This window comes from Ursus arctos, unplaced genomic scaffold, assembly GCF_023065955.2.
Source record: "Ursus arctos isolate Adak ecotype North America unplaced genomic scaffold, UrsArc2.0 scaffold_14, whole genome shotgun sequence".
NCBI lineage: Eukaryota > Metazoa > Chordata > Mammalia > Carnivora > Ursidae > Ursus > Ursus arctos.
The window spans coordinates 62,760,131-62,779,971 of NW_026622808.1; the positions used below are offsets into that span (position 1 = coordinate 62,760,131).

The 19,841-nt window shown below is 52.9% G+C and overlaps 1 protein-coding gene across 1 annotated transcript; it reads right to left on the bottom strand.

Moving 5' to 3' along the window:
• Positions 1-331: 331 nt before the first annotated feature.
• On the bottom strand, positions 332-18,778 carry OXTR (oxytocin receptor). The gene is made up of 2 exons (XM_026501275.4): positions 17,703-18,778; positions 332-832 (listed from the first exon to the last, which is right to left on the bottom strand). Exons 1-2 carry the CDS (start codon positions 18,625-18,627, stop codon positions 585-587), a joined length of 1,173 nt encoding a protein of 390 aa, XP_026357060.2. The 5' UTR covers positions 18,628-18,778; the 3' UTR covers positions 332-584.
• Between the last annotated feature and the right edge of the window lie 1,063 nt (positions 18,779-19,841).

Below are 19,841 nucleotides of genomic sequence, written 5' to 3' on the forward strand. Positions count from 1 at the left end.
TCGGCTGCCTATGCCAAATGGTTTCATAAAGGAATCCCCTGTTCCTAGGGCCACCTTCTGACATGCTGGTGCCCAAGGATGCTAGGATGGTTCCATGCAAAAGTAAAAGCACTTTGAAGTCAGGAGGATATTAGCACCACCCTCCACATCTGAGGTCTCACTCCCACTCCTTATTCAGAACAGTAGGCTTCCACACACCAATTCTATACTTACCACCTTTCACAAGATCTCAAAATAAAGGACTAAAAAGATACTGGAGTGAAATGACAGGTCCAGGAGAAAAAAAAAAAAACCCAACCCATCCACCAGCCAGAGGCAGCAGTGGGGGCAGGGTATACAAACATCCGTGGGAAGCCAGGGGAGATTCAGGGATTGTCTGATGGCTGAGTCACACCATCACCTTCCACCATGGAGACTACTTCCCCAACCCAGGCCAGAATTTCCCACCCAATTCAAACTACCCCGAGGTGTGGAAGGGTGCAAACTGAAAGGTACCTTAGACACACATGCACACGGCCACCAAGGGGCGGTCCGTCTATGTCGGCACCACCCGAGCCGCGGGAGGCAGTCCTGGCCCTGCCCGGTCACACTGTGGCTGGCTGCGAGCAGCTCCTCTGGCTGGAGCTGTGGCGGCTCAGGACGAAGGTGGAGGAGTTGCTCTTCTTGCTGACGCTGGTCTCTCCCGGACGGCTGCCCCTCAGGTAGCTGGAGGAGCAGCAGAGGAAGCGCTGCACAAGTTCGTGGAAGAGGTGGCCCGTGAATAGCATGTAGATCCAAGGGTTGCAGCAGCTGTTGAGGCTGGCCAGAAGCATGGCTATGATGAAAGCCGAGGCTGAAAGGGGGGGTGCGGGGAGAAAGGAGAACAGGCGATCACTGCTGGGGGGCCACCATCATTTCCTGAGCACGGCCGTTCCCAGGCAGCAGGTGCAGGGTCACAAGACAGAGAAGCAGAGAGACAAAGTCTGTCTGCCTTCCATACTGTGGCTCTGGGCGTGTGCTCAGCCTGCCCCCAACACACACATGCACCCCAGCCTTCCCAGGCTCGGCCCGGCCTTAGAATCTCCCTGTCCTTTCTCTCATCCAAAGAGTACCCGCCGAATGCTTCCGTCAGCAGGAGCTGCACTCGTCACAGCCACCTGTTCATTCATAACTCACCCAGCAAGTATCCAGCCTGCGAGTCCGAGTGCCCAAGAGCACAGAGTCTGGAAGCTGCCAGACTTAGTTTGTGGTCTTGTTCCACCAGCAACAAATTACTTTAGTTCCCCAGGAGACTGCTGTTTGCTAATGTTTCCGTGGCAATACTAAGCGTATCCAAACCTCATGGGAATACTGCAAGGATTAAAAAATGCCTGGTACACAGTAAGTGCCCAGGACACGGTGGCTGCTAGCGTGACGTGTGCCACATAGCAGGCTAGGCACTGGGGACACAAAAATAAGATACGTAGCACCATGGGGTGGGCACGATGCCAGTCAGGTTGGGCAGACCAAGGAGGGGGTTCAACTCTGAGCAAATCGTGGCCAGCCCCACAGAAACCCATATTTGAGCTGATACCTGAAGGATGTTAATGAGTTTCCCAGGCAGGGAAGGGAGGAAGGTGCTCCAGGCAGAAGGAACGGCCCAGGCAAAGGCATGGTGGCAAGAAAGCGTTACCATCTTCTCGGCTGAGAACACTGAAAGCTCTGTACCCCTAAGAGTGCTGCTCCCGCACGACACATCAGACTTATACAGGAGAAAAGGTTTCCCTGAAATTATTTAAGGCACTGGGCAGAAGCCATTATACTGAGGATTTACTGTGTCCCAGGCAAAATTAAAGATCAACTTCAAGACATTGCTTGTCACAAATTCAAGCTTCAAGAGAAAAGAAAAATTCCTAATCCTGGGGCGCCTGGCTGGCTCAGCCACTAGAGCATGCGACTCTTGATCCTGGTGTCATGAGTTCAAGCCCCACACTGGGTGAGAGAGAGAGAGAGAGAGAGAGAGAGAGAGAGAGAGAGAGAGAAAGAAAGAAAGAAAGAAAGAAAGAAAGAAAGAAAGAAAGAAAGAAAGAAAGAAAGAAAGAAAGAAAGAAAGAAAAGAAAGGAAGGAAGGAAGGAAGGAAGGAAGGAAGGAAGGAAGGAAGGAAGGGGAAGAGAGAGAGAGAAAGAAAGGGGGGAGGGAGGGAAGGAAATAAGGGAGGGAGGGAGGGAGGGAGGGAGGAAGGAAGGAAGGAAGGAAGGAAGGAAGGAAGGAAGGAAGGAAGGGAGGGAGGAAAGAAGGAAGGCAATTCCTAATCCTATATACTTCCAAGTAGAAGGAGGGGGGAAAAATCTGAGTTTCTTGCAACGGACTTCAATCTGACAAACTGCAGATATCTCCCACCAGTGGAGGAGAACGAGCAATCCCCCCAGAAACCTGCAAGGCAGACGATGTACCCGAGAATGCTGCTCACAGCCACAGCCTTATCAGTGAAGGCAGCTGCAAGAAGGCTTGGAATATCTGCTGGCCTTTGGTCTTTTCTACAAGAAGTTTTCAAAAAATAACTTCAGAATTCTGGGGCGCCTGGGGGGCTCAGTTGGAGCGGCGTGCGACTCTTGATCTCAGGGTTGTGAGTTTGAGCCCCACATTCGGTGTAGAGATGACTTAAATGAATAAGTAAATAAAAACTTAAAAAAAATAAATAACTCCGGAATTCAAGAGCTAAATCCAGGAAAGGACTTCTCACAGGGACAGTCAGGCCACAGGGTCTAGGTGCTGCCACAGAGGCAGAGCATGGAGACATCTGTCAGCAAGGTCACGAAGCACCAAAGGGAGAAGGATAATTGTCTGCAAGACGAATGTTGGGTTCTCAAGGTGGGATCCCTGGATCACCTGGGAACTTGTTAGAAATGCAAATTCTCAGGCCCTACCCTGAGTGTACCCCAGACCTACTGGACCAAATACACACACGAGCTGGAGAACCACCGGTCTAATTCCTTGGTGCACCTGTTGGCACAAGAGCAAACTACAGCAGATAAAACCAGAAAGTCTGGCACAAGAGGATGTTTAGGAAAGCAAAGGAGGAGCATCTAATCCTCAGACTAAAATAGTAAAGAACAGGAAAGTGGAAAAGTGGAGGGTGAAAGAAAGCCAGTACTGCTCATTTTCTATAAAAAAGAGTGAGAAAAATATGTATTTGATTTGAGTGGCTAAGAAGATGAATTTAAGTTTAGAAATTCTGGTGAGAAATCACCAAGACTAAAAATGGAATGTCCTCAAAATCATAATTAAATGTATAAAATAAAGGAGGCAAAATCAACACATAAAGTTAAAATTTAAAAAGGGCATTGAGAGAGGGGGTAAACAGAGGCGGAATGAACCACGACAGACTATGGACTCCAGGTAACAAACTGAGAACTTCAGAGGGGAGGGGGGTGGGGGACTGGGATAGGCCGGTGATGGGTTCTAAGGAGGACACGTATTGCATGGTGCACTGGGGGTTATATGCAAACAATGAATCATAGAACTTTACATCAAAACTAAGGATGTACTGTATGGTGACTAACATATCATAATAAAAAATTTATAAATAAATAAATACTTTTTATCAAAATAAAATTAATTAATTAAAAGGGCATTGAGAAGTAAACTACCAGACACAGAGGCAAGAACGCAGGCGTGTCAGGACAGGCAACAGGGCAGAAGGACGCAGCAGGAACGAAGCTCCCGCTTGCACAGAAAGACACCACCTTTTACCTAACTGTAGCGAGTTAGAATTGTATCTTTTCTCTTAAGCTATTTGCCTGACTTTACATTTGGATCATTTAACTTATTTATCCTATTTTTAAAAACACACACAAAAAAGCATACAGAAACATCAGCAATAAAAAAGAAACAGTTAATGAATTCCCGAGTCGCCCCACGGAGATTTCCCACCCCACGTGGCCAGCCTGGGTGGGAGGAGCTGGGCCCTGGGCCACAGACATGACTGATGGGCCCGCGCGGCTCCTTGGGGGATGGCGGACCCTCTCTAAACTGAACTGCTCCTGTCAGGCTGCCGAATGCTAAGGGCACAACGGGATTTTAAAAATTTGGCAATACCCTAACCATCGAGAGACAGGAGTCCCCGGGGGTGGAAACGCGGGCCATCAGCTGGGAAGAGAGCTACCTGGGAATCAGAAACAGGCTGCGGAGGACATTTCAGAGGAAGGAAGCAAGAGGAATGAAGGCACATAAGTGACGATGTCCAAGAACATTCAGGGACTGCCAGAGCTGGAGTAAGAGAGCTTCACGGGGAAAGAAACGGCAAAGAGCCAGGCTGAGGAGAATCTTGAATCCAGGCCGTCTGACTTCAGTCTATAGACAATGGGAGCCATTGATGGTTTCTGAGCAGGTGACTGACTGCACCTCCCCGGCCCTCTGTACTCACTGTACCTTGTTTAGACCACCTGCTGCCCTCTCTGGTGGCTAGAGAGGTCACAGGGTTGCAGAACAACAGGAACAGCACAAAGCATGGAAAACATTGTCCTCACGATTCACGATGTTGTTTCCAAGAGAGCACGTGACAACGCAGCAATGCTGACCATGGGAATCACTGCTCAAGCTTGCACGGGACCCTGTGGTTTTCAAAGCAGACTCATTGCCATCTTATATGTGAGGAAAGTGAAGCCCAGGAGGGAAGTGACTTCTCCAGGTCCACACAACACGTCACCCTGTGTTTCTACCTGAAACTAATGAAGTCATTCCTTTTCAAACCAGGTCAGCATTCACAGAGGTCAGGTTGGCACCAGTTAGCGAATCCTCTCAGACCCAAAGCAAAGACAGAGGCTTGCCAGGCAATCACTCTTAAGGTGTGATTTGAGGGACAGAGTCAGCCACTACCCTTTTCCCACACAGATAGAATTGCCCTGGAAGCTAGGTATGGCCTATCCCAGTGATGGTCTTTTATAATCTAAGTATATCTGGTATGGGAAACACATTACCTCCTATCAAATCACCATCATTCCTAGCAGAAATGTCTCCTGGTCTAGGCCAGGGACCAGCAAGCTATATAGTTTGGCCTGTGGGGGCCAAACCCCACCTGAGGCTTGTTTTTCTAAATAAAGTTTTATTGGAACACAGCCACACCCATTTATTCATATATTGTCTATGGCAGCTTCTGCACTACAAGGACAAAGCTGAGTACCTGTTACAAAGACCTTATACCCACAAGCCTAAAAGAGTTACTGCCTGGCCCTTTACAGAAAGCTAACCAATCCTGGATGCCTGGAGGAGGGGAAGATGTTAAAAAGGGGTGAGAAGGATTCAGAAGGGCAGGAGGAAACCCACAGAGCAAGCCCAACCCACTTCTCCCCACACTAATGAGAAGAACTGGGTGATGGCTTTGCTTTCAAGTTACCCAGACATGGCGCAAATCCTGGCTCTGCCACTTTGCACTTTGTGTGTTCTCGGGCAAGTCACCTAACCTCTCTTAACCTCAGTTTCTCCATCTGTGAAATGGAACTTCTTTATAGAATCATTGCCAAGTTTCATAAGACAGAACTCCAAGTACCCATCGTGATTCCTGGCACTCAGTAAAAGTAAAAACTAAATGAACTTAGCTATTGCCATTATCACTACCATGCTGTGTACACGCCCAGGAAATGCTACTTTTCTTAACGATAGCCGAGTTAACGCCAACCCATGTGAAACAACAGGGAGAGGCTGCTCCCTGTGCTAGGCTGTGTCTTGGAATCTGAGACAGCCCAGGGTGGGGCAGAGGACACAGGACCCACTGGCTGAGCTTCTGGAAGTTGCACTGTCACATGGCAGTGTCCATCCCGTGTGGTTCTTGGGCCGGACTGCATGGCCAAGGTCAGCTTATACGTAGATCGGCTTCCTGGCTCTACAGGCCGGCACCACCAGTGTAACCGACAAGCTCATCTACCCTCCTCAGTTAGCTTGTCACTTCCGGACAGGTTTAAACAGACTGAAACAATGGGCCATCTTCAGGGAGAGCGAGGGGGGTGCCGGGGCACCACAAAGCCAAAGTTGTGCTGAAACAATGAACCAGAGATAGAGGAGAATGTTCTTGCCTTATTCCATCTTACTTGGGGTCCTGGAAATGTCTGATCTTGCCCTTAGATTTCAGTGCTAAGATCCGTTTTAACTCACGTGGAAGCCTGGACATGGCAGCTGGGGGAAGCTGCTCTCTCTGCACCGCAAACTGTCCCCTCCCCTTTCCACTCGCTTTCCAGCTCCAGGTCCTGGGACACGCCACCCTCTGGCTGTTCTTCTGTACTGAAATCCTTACCGTGTGGACTGTCTTCTTTCCTTTCCTTTCCTTTTTTTCTTTTTTTTCCCATTTATTTATTTATTTGAGAGAGAGTGTGAGCATGGGGAGGGGCAGAGGGAGAGAGAGAGACTCTCAAGCAGGCTACATGCCCACTGCAGAGCCCGACTCGGGGCTTGATTGCACGACCCTGAGATCATGACCTGAGCCAAAATCAAGAGTCAGCCACTTAACCAACCGAGCCTCCCAGGTGCCCCAGGACTGTCTTCTTCAAACACAGCTACCCTCGGGGTGTATGCTGGTGAGGCACCATAAGCGACTCAGAGAGGTGCTGCCTCAAGCTGGGTCTAGCAGGTTTGCAGCGGAGCCCAGGTCCCGTCTTAGGACCCAGGGGCTCATTCCCCAGCTGCCAGGGAGCTGGCCAGTGAGGCTCTCGGCTGAGTTCCTCTCAGGGCACTGCCTTTGGCCAGAGCAGAACACCCTGTCCCAGGAGCAGCCTACATCCAGTGACCAGTCCATGCAAATGTACAAAGGTCCACCCCTCGCCTTAACTCAGGCTTCTCCGAAGGGCTGTCCCTGCTACCAGGCTCTAACCCTGGGCCCCGGCCACGTGTTGAACAAAGCAGAGCAGATTCTGAAGTCAGAATCCACCGACTCCTCCAGAGGTGTGGTCTGCAGCCGGCACCTCCTCTGGGGCCAGGGGGGTGGGGGCGCGTTCACCGAGCGGCCCCAGTGGAGCACTGGCTCAGGGAGGAGTCAGGGACACAGGATTCAGACGCACACCCCTGGGGTTTCTCTGAGCCACATCTACTGTATGAGCCTTAACATCTTTATCTGTAAATTGGAGGTGACACTTGCAAGGGCTTCGAGAAAACTGGGGGGGAAAAAACGTGTAAAGGGGCTTTGTGAATGGCAGTGTTCGTTCAGGTGGTTAGTATCATTATTAACGGATATGAGATATGACCAACCGCACCATTTTGTAAAGCCCAAAGTTTGGAGACTACTGATCCAGGTCAATTAAAGAAATTGTCCTTTGCCTGTTTTTACATGACTTCAAAAATTAAAAAAAAAAAAATTAAAACCCAGAGCCCTGGGGTTGGATGACATGCCACCAAAGGAATCCTGATGGTCCATTTGGAAAAGCTTACCCAGCCAGTGACATACGAAACCCAAAAGGGAAGGTGGTTGCCACCCTGGGTAGGGCAGGATTTCAGGGTCTCCACTGGGACCCCATCTCTTCCTCTTGCTCCCCATACAAAAAAATCCCTCCATAGACAGAGCCCTGAGTGGTACAAACTGCTCTCTCTCATCCTTGCCAAAAAGGGGGTGCTGGAGGGAGGCACTGGTCCAGGGACTGGTCCTCACACCTACCTGGCCACCAGTTTGGGGCTTTTCCCGGAGGAAAAGGAGGAGGAGGTCAGATGTTCTAGCATCGTTTCATGCCCTGTGCCCACTGCCACAGCACCAGCCCAGGGGACCTGCTCTCAAGGGAGAGACAGACATAGAACACAGAATCTACTAAGCAAGGAGCAAGGAGGTGCAGTACTCAGAGGCGGGCTGGTGGGCCCAAGCCTGGGGACTAGGGGTGATCTTCCAGTGGGGGCTCCTAGGCACCAAGCAAGAGATGTGAGCAGAAATGGCCACCCGCCAAAAGCCAGATCCCCTGCTGGACAACTTTACCCCCAGGAGACAGAAACAACTCTGTATTTCCACTCAGCACTGTGATTCACGGAGGGGTGGGTGGCAGAGGGCCACTTGAGGACGAGGACGGTATGCCCCAGAGCGTTCCACCCGCCTACGAGCCTGGCTTTACTCAAGCCCCAAGAACTCCCATGTTCGGATTTCCCGGCACCCCCTCCACCCTGTCACCAAAGGCCCAAATTAGCCCCGAACAGCTGATGGGCAGCTGGCCACGGTCTCTCTGGGCTGCGCTGTGCCTGAGGCAACTAATGCATTTCACACACACTTCAAAGATGCATGGCTGAGCTAACATCTCTCATCTGAGTCGGATCAAGCCCAGCCACCTTTATAAGAGGCCCTGGCTCCAGAAACCAATTGCTTGGTTCAAGGACCCCACCGCCATGGGATCGGGAATTTGGGTCTAAGTACCTTATTTCTAGAGGGGCTGTGTAAGAATTTGAGAGCTGTAGTCTACAGAAGGCTTTTTTTTTTTTAATGATTTTTGAATGCACACTTACATAAAGATTGAATACTAGTATATATTATGAAGTGCCTTTTTTGAAAAGACCACAATTTTACAACATTGGAATTGTTTTAAAATTCACAGATGTGTGATCACCCCACACATCATAAAGCCAGGATTAAGAGCCAAATTTGTGGGCGACAGAGCTTTAAGTGAGCTTCTATTATGTCAGTGCCCAAATATGGGGGACATGTTGAGCACACTGGGCTGGACCTAAGGAATGACCACATTCTGGAAGCAGAAGACTGGGGCCTCTTGGTAAACAACCAGCCCTTCTCTACCCTGCAGGGAACGACAGGCTGTGCAGCCAATTTCAACCACAGGTGCAAAGGCAAACTGCACATTTTGATAAAGAGGTAAGATACTAAAGACTTCCTACTGAATATGTAGGCAATGGGCCACCTGCACAGACATCACCTGGCTGCTTGGTAAAAACGCAGACTCTTGGGCTCCCTCCCAGACCTCCTTAATCAGAATCTGCATTTTAACAAGAGCCACCCCCCACATGATCTGTGTGCTCACTGAAGTTCTAGAAGTAGCCCTCCAATAGGGAGAAAGATAATAATGAAGTAACTGCCTGATGATGGAATGTGCTTCTTTGCATAGCCAGCTCCTACTCATCCTTGGAAACCCTTTTCAAATGTTGCTTCGTCTCTGAAACCCAACCGATTTTTTTCCTCCAGGGAGACAGAATCAAATAATGCCTCCTGGGGCACTCCGCTGGGGGTGATAAATAAACACTGATAGTAAAGGTCTCTTTTACTGGGGCATCCCTTCACATTGTCATTACTCACATTTCCAGGCTGGGGGCTGGGGGCTGGGTGTCATTTGTGGAAAATGGGAAGAGTTCTATAAGGGACTGAACTGAAGTGAAGCATGAAACTGGCAGATGGGAAGTCCTGATAACAGCTGCTGGAAAGGCAAAAAGGCAATCTCCCTGCTTGACAACAGGAGGGGCTCTCACACCGGATGCTAACGCAGTACCCTCCAGGAAAATTAGGTTCAGGGTGCCTGAGTGGCTCAGTCCTTAAGCGTCTGCCTTAGGCTCAGGGTATGATCCCAGGGTGCTGGGATCGAGCCCCACATCAGGCTCCCCGCTCCACCGGGACCCTGCTTCTTCCTCTCCCACTCCCCCTGCTTGTGTTCCTTCTCTCGTTGGCTGTCTCTCTCTCTGTCAAATAAATAAATAAAAATCTTTTAAAAAAAGGAAAATCAGGTTCATGCTCAGATATCCAGGTCTGGTGGAGAGAAAGAGAGAGAAACAGAATGAGCAAGAGTGACCGTTAAGGTGTGAGGTAGGGGCCATGGAGGGCAGAGGCCCGTGGGACTGGAGCATCTGGCCATGGGCAGGAAGTGCCAGCTCCCTGACCAGAGACTCTGGCAGAGGCTGCCCCTCTGTGGCCCAGAATCAGGATCACAGGAATCAGGGGCTGGGACTGGACTACCTGGTTATATCCCCTTCCTGCTCACACCTTAGGCAAGTGTCCCCAGCGACTTCTAAAACCCAGAACTAGAACCTTCCCACCTCCCCTCCTGCTGCGTCCTCCAGGTAGGGCTTTAGTTTCTCTTTACCTCCTAATGCTGGTTCGGAGCACCCATGGGCTCACTACCAGTCCTCACCGGAAACTGCAGCTCCTCTGCTCACACGGTGCTCCTGACCTCACAACTCCCACCTCCGATGGCATTGCCCCAGCCCAGGACCTGACAGGCTTGGAATCTCTCTGCTTTTTAAAGCAGATGTTGGGGGCACCTGGGTGGCTCAGTTGGTTAAGCGTTTACCTTAGGCTCCGGTCAGGATCCCCGGGGTCCTGGGATCGACTCAGGAGTCCCAGGCGCCTACTCAGCAGGAAGTCTGCTTCTCCCTCTGTCCCTCCCCCCTGCTTGTGCTCTTGCTCTCTCTTGCTCTCTCTCTCTCTCTCACATGCTCGGTCTCATTCTCTCTCTCAGATAAATAAAATCTTTAAAAAAAAAAAGGCAGACATTGAACACTTACTATATGCCAGGCACCATGCCACCAGCAACCACGGCCCACTCTGCCCACAACCTAAACTTTCTTCCTAACTCCAGAAACCTGGACTCCAGGCAGGTTTAGTCAACTGCCCAAGGTCACCGCTGCCCCTCCATCACACTTCAACTTAGGACTTAAGAGCCTGGCAGAAAATGGGGTGTTGCTCTAGGAGCTCTGTAACCCTTGACCTGACTGTCCCATGTTTATCAAACGCCAGCCGTTTGGCCTCAGGAAGGCAGGTGAGAAACTGGGGAGGGCTCCCTGAAAACTGTCCTCACAGGAGGACTGAGGTATCAAAGCAGAGGTTGTGTGGCCAGGACCCTTGGGAGGCAGTAATGACTGCAGAATGGACGCACTGGCCTTCGGAGGAGGAAGGAGACAGTGCATGAGGCTGCCAAGTTGTGCCCTGCACAGCTCCTGGAAGCATCATTCTCACAGACCATGAGGTAAATGGCGCCCCCTGGGATTGTGCCACAAAGCAATCCACACTTGGACTTGGCCTTTGAAGGCTAGGTCTCCACAGAAGAGACTGGAGTGGGCATTCCTCTGGTGAGAACAGAATCGGCATGGGTGCTAAGCAGAAGGACGCTGTGGGAACTGGCCAGTCACCAGGCCTGGCTGGGGGCACACAAGGCAGACTGGCCAGAGCCCAGGGCAGAGGGGACGAGGGTGCCCTCGTTCGTTAGATATTAATTCAGGCCACGCCTCCATAGTGGGTCTAAACCAGCGCTTCTCAACCAGGGACGATTTTGCCCCTTAGGGGACATTCAGCAATGTGTGGAGACACTGTTGGTGGTCATGACTGAGGGAAAGGGCCGGTGGGATCCAGCAGGCAGAGGCCAGGGACGCTCCTAAACATCCCACAGCACCCGGGACGGCCACCCTCCCAACACGATGATCTGGCCCAGAGCGCAGGAGCGCCGAAGTCGAGATGCTCTGCTCTCAACCAAAAAGCTGGTGATGGAAAGGAAAGTGCCACCAGGAGAGGTGTGGTACGGCTAGGGTGGAGGGGTCAGCGGGTAGCCGGGAGAGCAGAGAAGCGCAGGCTTTGAACCCAGAGTGCCGAGAAGGTGGTGCCATGAGGGGACAAGGCAGCCGGCTGTGTAGGTGTGTGTGTGTTGGCTGTTTCAGCAAAGAGAGCCCAGGAGTGTAGAGATGTTGGGATCACAAAGGGGGTGCAGGGCTCTGGGGCCAGGCCAGGAATCAGCTTTCTAAAAGCACCCAGAAGATCCCAAAGCCAAGCATGGTCGACCACCTTGAAAATGCTGGCCTGGTGAGGAGGGGCGGGGTGACAGGGCAGTCTTTGGTGTGAGGGGATGCGGGTTCAAATCCCAGCTCCACCCCTTACTCAACAGTGTCCTCGAGTAGGTCTTGCCTCTCTGAGCCTCAGTTTCCTCCTCTGTAAAATGGGGACAAAGCCCCCTTACCTTGCTGTGTTCGGATGAGGATGAGATGTGGGGCTGGGTACTCAACAAGTGGGGGCTCCTGTTAACAGCTACTCTAATTCCTCATGTCACTGAAGCGTATGCCCACAGAGGGTGTCCTGTTCTATCCCCACTGTTCAGCTGGGAGTGACAGAGGCCTAGAGATCACACAGAGACATGCCACAAATCACAGAGATGGCAACAAGACTAGGTCTCTAAAGGGGGCTCTCACCACTGCCCAGTGCTGTCTCCTGGGACTGATGCAATGGGGGTGAGCCCCGTGGGGTTCTCTTTGCTTCCAACAGTTGTCAGTGCCAAGCGGTGGGGTGGGCAGGTGGGCAAAGCCCTCAGGCAGCTGACTGGCCAGCCGAGCCTTTCCAGAGAGGACCTAGAGCTGGGAAAGGTCAGCTCCGGCAGCTGACCTCCCAACCCACAGCCCCCCACAGCCTCCCCACCCCCCTCAAATATCCATTGAATGGAAGAAGTGTGCAGCAACCAATCGATTTTTTTTTTTTTTTGGCTGTTATTAATCAAACCTCTGGGGGGAAAGGTGGAATCACCTGGGACAGAAACCCAAAGGGAAAGCATTTGCATCAGCCAAGAACATCATTCACAACTGCTTAATGACAAGAGTGTGGTTGTTAACTGTCCATCTAATTGCAATTTATCCCCAGAAGGGCCAAGGTTCAAGGGCTCTTCAGGGCAGAGAATGATCTGTCCAATCTCCTCCGGCCCTCCCTCCCCCACTGCTCTGCCTATCAATGGCTCACCTGAAGACAGACTCTCCAAGGTGCCTGGCCCACCCAAACCTTGGGCACAATACCCTTGAAAAGGTGAGGTGGGTAGGCCACACCGGAGGGACCACAGTTCCACAGAAAAAGGGAGGAGCTGGGAAGCTCATTTTCAGACAGGGAAACACTTAACACCTGGCCTCCTGTGCATTTCCACCTTTCTCCTAGTACAACACTGACAGATGTTTGGTTGCCCCCAGGTGACTGGGGCGCTCACTTCTTCACCAGGCAGCCAGTTCTAGTGCTGGAGGGCTGCTTAGAAGGTCGTTATTTCTCTGGAGTCCAAATCCACACACCCATCCCAGCCCATCTCAAGCACCTTTCTCCTCCCATATCCCTCGTATTTGTTCAACCAGCATTGACTGAGTTCCCAGTGGGTGCCCAGCCCCGTGCTCAGCATTGGACACATACCAGTGATCAGGACAGACGGTGTCCCTGTTGTGACCAGGTTCACGGTCCAGCCTTAACAAGTTTCTCCTCCACATACCAACCTCCCTGGACACACTGCCTTATCGCCTACTGGCTCTGCTTCCATCCCCTCAGCCACCTCACCCCGTTCCACCTGGGATCTCAGGAGAAAAATGCCCATCTTCTCCCTCAGGAACACTTGCCAAGATTCTCAGAGTCAATCCCAAGAATGCAAACAAAACTTGTAACAAGTAGAATGGGGGGCAGAGGAGAAGAGTGACATTGATCATGTGGCCCCCCGGTGCCACGAAGCACACCATGTCATTCTCATAACAAGCCCCCAGGTAGAGCTTTGCTTCCTTGATTATACACAGGAGGAAGCTGAGGCCCAGAGAGGTCTAACAGCTTGCTCAAGGACACACAGGAGAAAGCGCAGAGCAAGCTCCAAACACAAGCCAGCCGTGTGCTTCTTTCCCTGCACAAACCATGCAGGGTTCCACAGTGCCTGCCCACTGTCCTGGCCCACCAGACAGGTCCCCTGGTCCTTCTGCAGTCTCTGTGCAGTGGAGGTCCCCACCCTGCTCTCTGGGCATTTTCTCGCTCCCATGGAAATCAGCTGGTTTGAGAGAAAAGGGCACTATTCTGCATATGGCTCATCTATGAAGTGTGAGTGAGACTTTTTAATTCAAAAGCTTCTCCCCTAGCTTCCAGGCACCTTCTGGTGAAGACAGGAGCCACGAAAAGTGATCGGTGTGGACAGGTGGCACACCTGCCCCATCTGCCAACCTGCCCCCCTCCTCTCTCAACTCTGCCTACTGGACCAGGCATTTCACAAAAACTAGAGCCAGAGACTCAAAATCAGCCCCATCACACCCAAGCAGCATCAGTGAACCCCTGGAAATACAGACACACCCCCTCTCTACCTCCTCCCTCCCAACTGCCCCAGGTCGGAATCCTTGGGACCAGAAGCAAAGCAAATCCCACTGAGTTCAAGGGGAAAGGACAGCGCCAAATCTTTGACAGTGCAATTTGCTTGTGAAGATACATAGGGGGCTGGTCCCCACACCCACCATGGGTATCTGGTCTCACTCCTCCTCCTGCGGTCTCACCGGCCTCACTAAAGCGGGGCTCCAGCAGCGGTGGCTGCTTTGGGTGGACAGGAGCTCAGTAATTACCATGGTGCTCCTCTTCCTTTTCTCTCACTGTTTTTTCTTCTGATCAATGGAAATATTGAAATTGGGAGTTCTCTTCTTCGCTTTGGCTCTTAGAAAAAGGAAGCCCCATGCGCAGCTCACCTCTACACACAGAGCCTTTATTATTATTATTATTATTATTATTATTACTACTACTACTACAATTTTCTTATCCTTTCTCCCCTTCATCCAGGTTTCCTTGTATCTGCTTTGTCTTGCCACAGTACCCGAATCTTTGCGGCCAATCTCTCATTACTTTTGGAGCAAGGTGAGCTCCAAACCCGTAAAGGCAGTGCTTGGTGTGAACGAAGGCGTAGGAGGGAAAGAAGTCCATCAAAGGAGAGAGGTGTGAAAGGAGCGCCTGGGTTTGGAGAGAAGGCCAGGGCGCACAAACCCTCACGGAGGTAGAGGCTTTGAGGCCTGCGAAGGCCCGCGCGGCCAGCTGCTAAAGCAAGCATGACCTCCAACCCCTCTGTCAGCCCATGATCAGTAGCCTGTGGTTACAGAGCTTCTCCTTCCCTCAGAGGTTTCGTGATGAAGCTGTTGGCAGGAACCCATCCCACATGTGTCCCACTCCCTCCACCTCTATCTGCACCTGCCTGCTCCTGGGCTTCCCGGAGGAATGTCTGGCTGCTCTCAGTGGGCTTCCTGAACTTGCAGCCTCCACCCCCCAGGAGATGAGCAGAGCAAGGGGTCTGGATCTAGATATTTTGCAGCTCTTCTCAATTCCCTTCCTCTTGGAAAACGAGGGCTATGCATTCCTTCCACAATGCTGATCAAAATCTCTTGAATAGCTCACTGTATCTTTGTTTTGTTCCTTAACACTTGACGATGGCCTCCAGATGGAGTCCTATCTCCAAAGTGACTGTAAACTGTAAAATTATTTCTGATGGCCTGGCCTGCTACTTGCAATTCTCCCAATTAATGCCAAGTGGGGACAGAGCTTGCAGCCAGCTGAGCCCACATCCACTCAGACCCCCCACTGCAGCCCTGAGGCCGAGGCACAACTAGGCCAGGCTGGTGACCAGAGACCAAGTCCTCGGTGCTTGATAGGCCCTCACACGGGGACCAGGCGCCCATTCCTGGCAGAAGCGGCATCATGAATCCCCTTTGTTCTCTTCTCAGAGCACCCAGGACAGGGTGTCAAGGAGGACGAGGGGGACCTGGGCTTTCCATGTGGCACCCACCTTTTCCTCTGAACTGGGAAAGAAGCAAAGGAATACAGAGAAGACCTGAGGTTCCTAGAGTCTATTTCTCTCCCTGCTCCTGGAGACTGAGAGCAGGAGCCTGGCTCTATCAAAGGTCCTGCCAGGGACATCCTCAGGGGACCACATGTACCCGAAAGGCCTCTGGCCGCCACTTTAGCTGAAGGCTCTCTCTTCTTGTGTTTTGTTTTTAAGACAAAGACATGGGTTGTCTGATGTCCTTTTAAAATATAGGAAAGATCAAAACCTCACTCAGTGATTAGGATATGTGTTGACCATATACTCTCATCCTTTAAGGAGGAAACTAGGAAGAGGAGAGCAGGTGAGGGGGTGGACAACAAGAAGTCATATGAAGAGGAGGTAGGGGAAAGAAGGAAGGAGAAAAATTCACCAGGGAGAAAAATGAATGGGAGGGGCCAGTGGAGGGAAAGAGAGAGGAATGAACGAACTCAATGCTGAGATGTCCTCATTCTAAAAGCAAGACACTCATTAGTGTCAAGGGAGAGAAGGGGACCCTCACCCAAAGTCCCACACTGGTAAGGGCTGGAGGGAGTGCTCCCCAATATGTCTCCCCAGTATCTGGTCAGTATCAGTCTCACTTCCTCAAGGACTGGTGTTTGAGCTCCTCAAGATGCAGGTCTGGTATCTTTTCAGCTCCCACCCAGGAAATAGGTGTAGTCTGATGCCTTAATTGGAAACATCCACTGCCGGCTTTTGCCCAACCCATCTCCCTAGTTCTGTGTCCTTCATCAGAAGCCTGGCACAGCAGGAAAGGGCTGGGGTGGGAGCAGGAACCCCCAGCTCTAGTCTGCCTCCGACTGGCTCTGTGACCTGGAGCAAGCCCCTTCCCCACTCTGGACCCCTGAACCCTTTCTGCAAGGTGTGAGCAGAGGCTACACCATGGAGCCAGGCTGGCTCTGGGGCGAGTCTGCACAGCAATCCTCCCCCCACACCCCCCAGCCTGCTGTACCACAGGTGCTCGGAAGTGCTCAACAAGTGCCCTGGCCACTAGGTTAACAGGCAGGGCTGGGTAAAGCCAGGAGTCTGTGGTTTCTGGAAGAGAGCAAAGCAAGGTTATCCAGCTGAATGAAGGGACATTTCAGCTTCCACAGGATGGTTGTATTTTAGACTTCTGGGAGCAGGGGTGATTATATTAGAAAGGGGACATTTCTGCAAAAAGGGTAAAAGCAAACCCCTTGGTCTACCCTTACAAGCATTAGAATCACCTGAATCCCAGAGCAGTGCTATGGGCTTACCCTCAAACAAAATGTGTAAGTCATTCACCATCACTGATCATCACTCCTGCTGTTTGCATATGAGCTATTGAAATTGTGTGCGATGGAGGCGAAGCTGCCTGGAGCTCCCAGCAGCCCAGCGCTGGCCACAAGCCCCAGGACTCAAGGCGCTCTCTGCTCCCCCAAGCTCCCTCCCCACAGACCACCCCATTCTACCCTCTCCTCCCCCCATCTTCCTCGCACAGTCCTCACTGCAGACCTCCACAGTCTTCCAATCTGGAGAGCGCATTCCCTCCCTACAGAAATCCCCCATCGTCCCAGGTCAAACAGGAAAGTTTGCATGGGGCCCCCATCTTTTTCCCAACCGTCTCTGGCCCTGGGCACCCCCAGCCCCTGGCCCACCCCCTTAGCACTCACCTCTCTACCTTTCCAGACTCACCAATCTAACAGGTGAGGGGTTGAGGGACCTTACAACCCCACAACACCCCGCCCCCGTACTACTCAGGTCCTCAGCTCCAAGCTGGACAAATCAAATGGCCCACCTCCCTCGGCCCTCTTCTAAACCGGACCCCAGGCCCCAGGTGTTCGGGATGACTTGAACTTAAAGGGGAGGTTCAACATAAAGTAAAGTCAAAGTGGTGAGAGCTTGAGCTTGGACTCGGGTTCAAAAGTTATTTCCAGCCACTTGCTAATTAGGTAGGAAAGTCATTTGAACCTGGGGTTTCCCATCCTTAATAAGGACTTTGCATGCATTTTCTCATTTCATCCCCCTGATGAGAGCCGGTACTTTCATCACTATGGTCATTTTACAGAAGAGGAAGTCAAGCCCCAAATCCCTTGGCCAATGGATAAGGGAACCATTACTCAAACCCAGCTCTGCAGGATTCCCAAACCCACTCTCCCCCACGCCCCCCGCACGAGATCCCCAGAACCCTGTAGGTGCTGAGAAGGCAGGACAAGGACCCCGCCCTGCCGCGCTCCCTCCTCTGGTTTCCCACCAGCTCTAACCTTCCTTGGGCGCATTGGCGTCCCAGACGCTCCACATCTGCACGAAGAAGAATGGCGTCCAGCACACGATGAAAGCCAGCACGATAATGAAGGTCATCTTAACCGTGCGGATCTTGGCCTTGGAGATGAGCTTGACGCTGCTGACGCGCGCCAGAGCCGCTCGCCCCGAGCCGCCCGCCGCCGCGCTCTCCGGCCCCTCTGCAGCCGCCGCCGCCGCCGCCGTCTTGAGTCGCAAGTTCTGCCAGATCTTGAAGCTGATGAGGCCGTAGCAGGCGGCGAGCACGATGACCGGCACGATGTAGACCGCGAGTGTGATCCACGTGATGTAGGCCTTGGGCCCCCAGGGCTGGATGAAGACGGCCCAGCAGTCGAAGACGCCGTCGGCCACCTCGCGCAGCGAGAAGATGTGCACTTGCGGCGCGCTGGCCACCAGACAGCCCAGCCACGTGGCGAGCACCGCCAGGCGGTCCGCGCGGCGACGCAGCGCCCGCAGCGGCTGGCAGATGGCCAGGCAGCGGTCGAGAGACATGAGCAGCAGCAGGTAGGTGGAGGCGAACATGCCCACCACCTGCAGGTACTTGACCAGGCGGCAGAGCAGGTCGGGCCCATAGAAGCGGAAGGTGATGTCCCACAGCAGCTGCGGCAGCACCTGGAACACTGCCACCACCAGGTCGGCTATGCTCAGGTGCTTCATGAAGAAGAAGAGGCGCGAGTGCTTGTGGCGCGTGGTGCGCAGCGCCAGGAGCACGCACGCGTTGCCGCTCAGCGCCAGGAAGAGGATGAGGCACAGCACCGCCACCTCCACGCGCGCCAGGGCCTCGTTGCGCTGCGGGGGCCCGGCGGTGCGGTTGCCCTCGGCTTCCGGAGGCGCCTCGCTGCCGTTGACAGCCTCCGCGCTCCAGTTGGCCAGCAGCACTCCCTCCATGACCGTGGCTGCCTTGCGCCCCTGGTCTTCAAGCCCTTTAAAGGAGTAGTGCGGCGGGGTGGGGCCCGACGCGCAATCCGGCGCGCCTGGGGGTAGCGGGACTGGGGTGCCCCTGGGTTCCACTCCCTGAGACCCCGAGGACGGATTTGCCGGTCCGAGCCTGAAACAAATCCAGAGGGCCCTGTGAAGACCAAGCACTTATCTCCCGACGCGCGTGCGGCTCAGTTGTCCCCTTCCCAAGAACCCCAAATTATTTGGGGCTACGGGCACAACCGCCGGCCGCGGGTGGTTCAGCTGCCACCCCAGAAATCCCCAGAGCCCCTGGCAATGAGCAGGAATCTACCAGACTGTCAGTTCCTTAGGATCTTAAATCACTTGTACTGAGGAAGAGGGGAGGGTCCTAATCAAACACTTTCCTCTGGGACGGGGCCTCCTAAACAGACGACCTCTCCCAAGATCAACTAGCTGCCTGCCCCGCCCCACCCCACCCCGACCCTCAGCACACCCAACTTCCTCAAGACGCCCCAAACAGCCATCTCTCCTTACTCCTGTTACTTCCTCTAGAGATTCCCCTGAACAGCCACTTGCTTGGGAAACCCCAGCGCAGAACCATCCCCCTTCAGCCTCTTATTTCTAAGACGTTTAGCCATCCCCTCTCACCTCTGAACTTCCACAACAACTGCTTCGGTGAGACCCCAATCCAGCGGTCCTGGAAGAACTCCTGTCTCAATACCTACCCCCAGGCCGTGCAACTGCTGTTCCGGGTACCCCTCCCAGGAAGATCCTCCCCAGCCCAGCAGCCTCAGGAAGCCGATGAAGTCTTGTCCATCGACAGTTACTGGCTATACACCTTGATCCTGAGTGGTCTCTTTACAGTCAATCCCTCGGAGCATGGGGCGTGCCTCCAGGTGCCAGGCTACACGGCGCGAGGCACCCCACCACCTCCACTCGGGTTCCAATGGCTCCACCAGCCCCAGCCGACCCGTCTACCCGTGCGCGAGACCCAGCTACCTGCACCCAGTCCTCGAGCTGGCCTAAAGTTGGCTCCCTGGGGAAACTGCACCGCCGCGGACAGCTCTGAAGACGCGTGCGCTCCCAGGCCAGGTTGGGATGGCTGCTGGCGGCACCCAGTCTGATACTACCGTGAGGTCTCAGACCCTAAAGGCTCAGCTGGAATCCCCTCGCCCGCACCTAACTGGTCACTGGGTAGGGAC

Excerpts from the sequence above, each read along its gene's own strand:
- OXTR (XM_026501275.4), bottom strand. The coding sequence starts at position 18,627 with ATGGAGGGAGTGCTGCTGGCCAACTGGAGCGCGGAGGCTGTCAACGGC. Across the intron at positions 833-17,702 it reads CGCCAATGCGCCCAAGGAAG|CCTCGGCTTTCATCATAGCC; the intron begins GTTAGAGCTGGT and ends CCCCCCTTTCAG.